Source organism: Lactuca sativa, chromosome 6, assembly GCF_002870075.4.
Source record: "Lactuca sativa cultivar Salinas chromosome 6, Lsat_Salinas_v11, whole genome shotgun sequence".
Classification (NCBI taxonomy): Eukaryota; Viridiplantae; Streptophyta; class Magnoliopsida; order Asterales; family Asteraceae; genus Lactuca; species Lactuca sativa.
The window spans coordinates 66,695,559-66,704,015 of NC_056628.2; the positions used below are offsets into that span (position 1 = coordinate 66,695,559).

Here is an 8,457-nt window from a genome sequence, read left to right on the forward strand (position 1 = left end):
CTATACGAGATACATCCTCAGTACACGGTCTTCTCCGTTGTCAAGTTGGTAACCAGAGTCTCTTATAGGGAGAGCGGACATTGTGTGTATAGATCTATACGGGATTGACACCCCCGCACCCTGACTGCTAGCTACAGTCCACGGCCTACCAAGCCAAGGGGTGACAAATGTCACACTTACACAGACGCTTGCAGGGCGTCTAGTTCTCTAGTGTCTATCAGTATGGTTACGAGTATCTCGGGGTTACCTTATAATTCATGGCCTTAAGGTAACGGGTTTTAAACACTGTATTCACTGTATACACTGTATTCCCTGTGTTCAGTGTATTCACTGTATTCACTATATACACTGTATTCCCTGTGTTCACTGTATACATTGTATTCACTATATTCCCTGTGTTCACTGTATTCACTGTATACATTGTATTCACTGTATTCCCTGTGTTCACTGTATTCACTGTATTCAATGTATACATTGTATTCACTGTATTCCCTGTGTTCACTGTATTCACTGTTTTTAGACCCTGCTAGACGTACCATTCAATTGATACCGTATGGGGTCTATGTTCTCTGTTTTTAGATCCTGCTAGACATATCATTCAGTTGATACCGTCTGGGGTCTGTGTTCTCTGTTTTTAGACCTTGCTAGACGTATCATTCAGTTGATACTGTCTGGGGTCTGTGTTCACTGTTTTTGGACCTTACTAGATGTATCTTTCATTTGATACTGTCAGGGGTATGTGTCTCCTTTTGTTAACTTGATCCAGGTGTACCGTTCATTCGATACTCTCCTGGAGTCTATGATTTCTTTCTGCCTTAGTCTGCAGTCTTCACTGCTGAGGCATATGTTATTTTCCCTGATATTCTCCTACTTCCTTTAAAACCAAACACCGTATTTTGGTAATGATAGTGTTTAAGGGAAAATTACTTTTTACAACATAACTCTGTCGGGTCTTGGTAGAAGACCACTTTTATTTAAGAAAATATAAGATTTTCTGGAAATGACTCTAATACACTGTTGATTCCAAACTACTACTTTTAATTAAGTTATTTGAATAAAATGACACTAAATACTTATGAACTCACCAGCATTTGTAAAAATGCTGATACTCGCTTTTCAAATAACTTGTATTCTCATGTCAGCATTAGACAGGTACATTCCAGGAGCTTCTGTTGAAGACGGTTTTGTGCCAAGCTGCATCTATACTAGTTTCTGTATTACTTCGATGATTCCATACAATGTAAACTATGTAAAACTATTACTATTAATGCAATGATTGTTGTACTTTGATTGCTATATTGCATATGTTGTGATACTTGACATGACGTCATCCACCCCAGAACGTTTCCGCCGTTCCGGTTTTGGGGTGTAACAGATCTGCAATCCTAAACCTACATAAATACAAAAACATACCCTACATAATAGACAATTATACAGAAAGTACCCAAAACTAAAAATGTTAAGATTGAACCTTAAAGTATATATTTATAACAATTTCAAATTGCTCAACCCCAAGCCAAGCCTTAATCGATACACGATTTACAACCAGATTCAATACCTAAAACATAAACATCCGAAAAACCAAATTCTAACAAAAAAAAAGACATCAAAGAACGGTTGTTAGCCGAGGAAGACACATTAGCATGTGATTGGGTATCCATCTCCCAAGATAACATAACTGCAAACCACCAAACATATAATGAGTTTTGGAAGCAAAATTTAGAACATCTCTACATGGAAATAGGAATGGGTGTTAATTGAAATAACTATGATTTTTTTTCCAAACGATTGGACATGAAAGTTAAGATTACTTATTTTTACGAGATGTACAACAATATTAGCAATCTACATAAAGTTGAAGAAATAATTTTTACATATTTGTTACCGCAAAACAACAATATCAACAAGAACACCATAGTAAAGCATTTACTAATATAAGAGCATGTTAAGTTCTAAAAAATGCCTCGAAATGGGTTCTTAATCCGTATGTACTTACATAATTTATCCTATCCATCAAACGCTATAACTATATTCAAATTTTGGACGCACAGAATACAATCAACCTCAATGATGATGTTGACGAGATTCCTCCTGAAGAAACCCTTTTGAAGACCAAATGGAATGGATAAAGGAGTCGAGTTGCATCGTCTTCGGGTAAAAACGTATCAAAACCAAATTAGTTATACTTTTTAAGGAAAAGTTTGAGGAACATATTTAATTGCAAAAGCTAAAAAAGAAGTTTAAAAAAAGGAAGTAAAAAATAGACGGCAAACATTACTTCTGGAACATGTCTTAACTGATATACAATTCTTTTAGATGTCGACATATCATCTCAAAGGTGAGGATCTCGAATCGATGTTAATGGTAAAAAACAATTTGTAAACAATATTACAAAAAATGTATTTTTTGAAGTTTCTTTGTTTGATCTATATTTTTATTTAGGTTTATTACATAACTTTTAATTTTAATTAATTAATACAGTCTTTTATTTTTATTGAATCTTATATATTTTTTTTCAATTAATATTATTTTATTAAATAATAAAAATATAAGTGATACACTGATATGAAGTGGTGAACATCCTCTTGATAAGTGGTAGGAATTGGTGATGGTTTAGCATCTAGGTGACAACATTTTATGTGCGATAATGTGATGGATGTACACCATGATTTTATAAAACACTTTAAAGCTAACTCGATTATAACTTCTTATCACATACATTCTTCATTCTTGAGATGGTATATCATATACCACCTAAGGTTTTCTGGTATGGTTGGGATATTTGCACGTGAATGCTGACGTGGAGGCTTAGTCCACACGTGAACGACGCCCCAAGGTGCATAGGGGTGGTGCGACGTAACTCTGGCTACGGGCGAAGACGAGGAAGGTGACTGGTTAATGCCCATTTGACCGTTTCTTCTTTGTGTACGTTGGAGAATTTTAAAAAATTACTTTTTTAAAATTTAAAACCTAACTCATATATATACAAACACTTAAACATATTTTTACATCCTTCAAACACACTCTTTCAACAATATGAATAATTTTCCTGCTTTAGTTTCTTCTTTCATCCGATGATGAAGATTCTGGTGATGAGTTGGTTTTGTACACGTTGTTGTCAACAGCACGCGACATGGCGTGCCAGAGAGTCGGACGTTCAAAAACTCGAGAAGAAGTGTAGAACTTTGTGTTGGGTTATAAGCATAACAACATCCTATGTGTTCATGCAACCCTAATTGCTTTGGATCTAAGTTTTTCACTAAATCAACATGCAAAAGAAATTCCAAAGCAATAACCCTAGAGCTAGCATATATAATTCGAAATTCATATATAAAAGGGTTAAGAATATTACCTTGCTTGTTTTATAGCAATAACAAGAATTCCTTGATTGATCTTGACTCTTGAAAGATTTAGTGCCCTAAATGTTGCACCTCTAATGGCTCACAAACACTTATAGCAAGAGGATGAGAAGGAGAGAGGAGGGGATATGCAGAATTTCGGCTATGGTTTCTATGCTCTAACCATTGGTCGAAAATCCTACGTGTCAAGGTCTTTAAATAGTTGATGGGTATCTAGAGTTTCTGGAGGAGCCCCGTCTTGGTAGAAATCGCTTATACCTCCAAAAGAATGAACCTTAACACTCTGTCGTCACCCAAAGAAGGAAGCCTAACTGCTCTGCCTGAGAACTAAGACAACTACCTTACTATTGCCAACTGAAAGACCTAATATTACAACGATAACCACTAAAGCATGAAACTTGCCGAAAACATGAACCTATCAATTTAAACCCCAAAAATTATTCCTTAGGACTGTTGATCATTCATTTATCTCACCCTCCCCTAGTATCTGACTAGGAATACCATTCTACTATGTAGAAGGAATGCTTAAAATATACCGATATTGAATTTCACCGATCCCCAATTCGGAGGTTGTGCCTAACAACCTTAAATACACACTTAACTTATTGACAAGTCATCACCAACCTGTTCATCCCACGAGCATAAGGATGGTCAATCCAAAAATTATCACGTTGCATCCAAATCCCATGTCAGCTTAGGTTAACCCCCACCTGATAAATCACTCGAGACATTCACAATGAACTTCATGACTTGAGATTCCATAACCGATGCCTAGCAATGGTAACCGAACTCCTAATAGACAACCCGCAATAAAACAGAGTTCATAATGCAAACACTCTGCAAGCAACTACAGATGCACAACTATTATTCCTAACAACCTTTAACTGCCCACATGATCCAAACCATTTGGTCACTGAATCCACCAACTCCTACAATGCACTAACACCTAAATAAGCCAAGAAAGCTAACGATATGAGACCTAAGAGTCTCAATAAAAAGACTATCGGGTCTTACCCATATAAATCATACAACCACTGGTTCACGATACATCGTGACACTTGCTATCCATTAATACGATAAGCTCACGACACTAAACCGATCTTTCCGTCATCACATCCATAGCCTGAAGAGTCGCGACCAGCACCACAGGGGGCTAAAGATACCCAACCATCAGTCCACCAACTTGCAGGAACCCAATCAACATCCCTCTCAATACTAACCGAACACAACATGGGCCATACCCTTCTATCACGCACTATTCCATTCACAGCACAGACTGATATCAACATAAAACTAAACGAAAACATTGCCACACACAACCATAGAATGAGATAGATGGTCACACACTTGTTCTGAATCGATAATAGTTTCATTTATTTAATTCTTTTTTTAGTTTATTTTAACATTTTTCATTCATAATTTAATTAATTTCTATGCATATTTCCCTTTTAGGTACCATTTCAGGTACTTTATAGTGTCATGAGCATAATTCATATTTTAAGGAGACTAACGGAGCGGGAACTTTGGGAAGCGATTGGACTTAGAGGACGACAAGAATTTTGGGCTTGATCGCTAATGGAGTTGATGCATGGAGTGGGCTTGCTGATTAATTGAAGGCATGGAGGAAATAAACTTTAAATTTGCAAGATATGGGAGAATTTCGAGCGTGCGTAGATTATTAATCGGGCAATTACGTGAGCTATGGATCATTTGGAGAAGCTAAATTGGGCTTAAAATGAAGAGAACTTGAAGAAAAATGGGCTAGAAGCAGATTGGACTCGAACTGGGCCAATGGACTAAGCTGTGGAGGCCCAAAACTCAAAGAAGCCCGCAATCAGATACCACTCACGCAACCCACCAGCATAGGGCTGTGCGGCCGCGCATGATACTACAGGGGTAATTTCGGAATGTCATTTGAAAGGCTATGTGAGGAAGGTTGGGGTGCATCTTTTGCACACTCATGCACATCCGAAAAATCATCATTTCTCTGAAGATTTTGGAGCATTTTGAAGACCAATAACACCTCAAGAACTTCATCTTTTTGCTCTTGATTCTTGTTAAATGTTTGGTACAATCTATACTTTCTTTATTTTCTTGTGTTTATCCATGTTTAGCTAGACTAAAGTTGGTTGACTTTGGTGAAATCATTTGAATGTTTGTTGAATGTTGAAGACTCCATGAACTTCTTGATTCTTTATGAGAATGTTTTGTGTTTTAACATCTTATTGCTACTTGTATGTTTTTATTCATGAGTTTAAATGTGTTTGTGGTGATTAGTTGGCTAATTTCTTGATTAAGTAAAGGATCTTCAAATTAGCAAGCAACAAGTGATTTTTGTGTTAGTTTTACTTCACACAATCATAAAAACATTTTCTCCAACATGGAAGTGAAAACATTTGACTCCTCTTAGATTTGATGATTTTTTGGTTCTTAATGCTAGTTGACTTTCACTAATTACATGCTTAATGGAAATTGTGACTTTGACTAAGAAAATTGTTATGAGCTTTTCTAACTATTTTAACAATTAAGAAAAGTCTAGGTAATCTCAAGCTTCTTGGATTACTATAGCCAAATTAAAGATTTAAAACAGGTATTGTACCATTGGATTCTAACGATATGTTTATCAAATGTTCAAGTGAGAAAACCTTAAGTCAATCATTTTTCTCTTATTGATTTTACATCAAACCCTTGTTTTGTCGAAATTGTCTATTTAATTATTAGTTTAACTCTACTTTTATTTCAAGTATTTTAAAAGACCAAACCCTCATTTTTGCGCCGTTGTCGGGGATTGGTTTATTTTTAATCAATTTGTTTCTCTATGTCCAGATCACAACGTATATGCATTTGTTTCTCAGAACTTCAAACTCTTTCTATACCCCAAATTTCTAACAAGATCTCTATAAATGAGAATATTATCCTTTTGCCCATGGACATAGGTAATTTTAACCAAACAACATAAATATTATGTCTTTGTGTGTTATCTATATTATTTTCTAATAAGGGTTATTAGGGTTTGACAAACGGCATTAGATCTATTTTGATTATTGAAAAGTGTCCCCTGATTTCCTAACATGGACGCGCTGCTAACAATCCTTCAACATAGACCGATGATGGTTAAGAGGGGAAGGCGACCTTTTTTGTTTTCAATTTATTAATTGGGGGTGGATGCCTTGTAAGCATCATGTGGCATTAATATAAACCTACCTTGTCATGTAGGATGCCAAACTAAAGGAGTGAACCTGAGTTTGGGGCCAAACCCCTATTAAAAGTTTATCATGCAAAAAAAAACTTTAATGAACCATTCGGGACAAACTTCAAACTTAATTGTGTTACAATAGCAATATCTTTAAGATTACTTATCTAAAACAACTTATGTTTTTTTTTTTTTACAAAGTGACAATTTTTTTAGGATTAAAATCAAGGTTTTCAATAACGACAATATCAAACTTCAAGCTTTTATGAGTTGTAACTGGTCACGTTATTTATAAGATGTAACTTAAGACGACAATTTTGTATATAATTAATAATTTTATATGTATTTTTTAATATTATTTATTTTTATACACATATATAATTTAAGACGATATTTATTTTTATATAAACATAGTTTTCAATTTCGTTAAGATACATGGTAGCCAAGAAGATTCTTCTTGCAAATATCCTTATTTTGACAAGATTCTTCTTGCAAATATCCTTATTTTGACAAGGTTGTTGTGGTTTTTGTCCTTATCCTTATCAATTATTTAATTCAATAATTTTATTATATATTTAGACGGATACAAACCAAAAAACATAGATTGTATCATGTAAAGTGACCAAATTTCCAAACAAGTGGATCATAAAGAAAGCTTCATAGTGTTCGCTAAGTAATTGACTTATCCCGCTGCATCTCGTATTTTACTACTTTGCCCTTAATAAATACATTATATCGTTTTCTCGTCATTTGTTTTTTGCTTAATTTGATTAAGACGATGATTGATGAAATTAATGAACTATGATCCTCATTAAAACTTTTGTCATTCATTAGCAAAGAAAAATTGTGTATCATCAAGAAAGCAAGTCATAAATTCATAATCTGAACCTCTAAAAACACAAACAACTGATTCATAAAACTAAACCTTTTTATTTCTTTATCTTTTGGAACGATAACCTGGAAACAAGATCTGAGCATCTAGATCAAATTTACACAGCACAAAATTAATGGCGCCGATCAAGAAAGCTCAGATCATACAACAAAAGCATGAAAGATTAGACGAGATCCGTGTAAAATCAAGCTTCGACGGAGGATCGACGGTAGAGCTTACCGAACACATGAAGAGCAGTGACAAAGCCGATGAAGCAAACACTCATAACTAAGACAACGGTCGGAGTGATTTTGACGCCGGGAGCATCATCAGTGTAGAACCTGAGCATGTTGCCTCCGGTATTACCACCGGTTCCATTACTGACGCTGGAGGACGATCCGGTGGCAAGACGACGGCGTCGCAGGCCAGCAGTGGCAGCAGGGGAGCCGCGAGGTGCGACGCCGACAGGTCCTGGTCGGGAATTGGAAGAAGAGGAGGAGGACTGAGATTGAGATGAACCCCTCACCATCGATGCAGCAGATCGTAAGATGGAAAGATGGAAAGTTCCCGAATTTGTTGAAGAAGACAGATGTAGAAATTGTGAGAATTGAACAGGAAATGAAAAAGGGGCGACTTTGAAACCCTAAGGTTTTTATTTTGGGTTAATTTATCTTTTTCCATTTTTTAAATGATTTTTTCGTTTTAAAAATTCTGTATAAGAAAGTAAAGGTCACCCATTCCAATCCATATGTTATGTAAGGTAACATTATTATTTAATATTTATCTCACCTTTTATTTTTAATATTTTCAACCCCCTTCCTATATGGAAATCCATCCTTTCAAAATCCAAACCTCTGCATAAGTTTTACAACACATTATATAAATAGATAGAAGAAAGAACATCGGCTAACATGTTGCATATTTCCTTCGACTTCATCCATCCTTATGAGTGTATGCTTTGTGGGCTTAATGTTGTGAAGTTATTTTGTTTATCTTTTAGTTATGTTTAATATACAATATATTCATTTTTTTCG

The 8,457-nt window shown here is 35.3% G+C and overlaps 1 protein-coding gene across 1 annotated transcript; it reads right to left on the reverse strand.

Annotated features, from left to right (window-relative positions):
• Nucleotides 1-7,459: 7,459 nt before the first annotated feature.
• LOC111877508 (protein transport protein Sec61 subunit beta) lies at nt 7,460-8,070 on the reverse strand. The gene has a single exon (XM_023874031.3). The coding sequence runs from the start codon at nt 7,950-7,952 to the stop codon at nt 7,629-7,631; it is 324 nt and encodes a 107-aa protein (XP_023729799.1). The 5' UTR covers nt 7,953-8,070; the 3' UTR covers nt 7,460-7,628.
• Between the last annotated feature and the right edge of the window lie 387 nt (nt 8,071-8,457).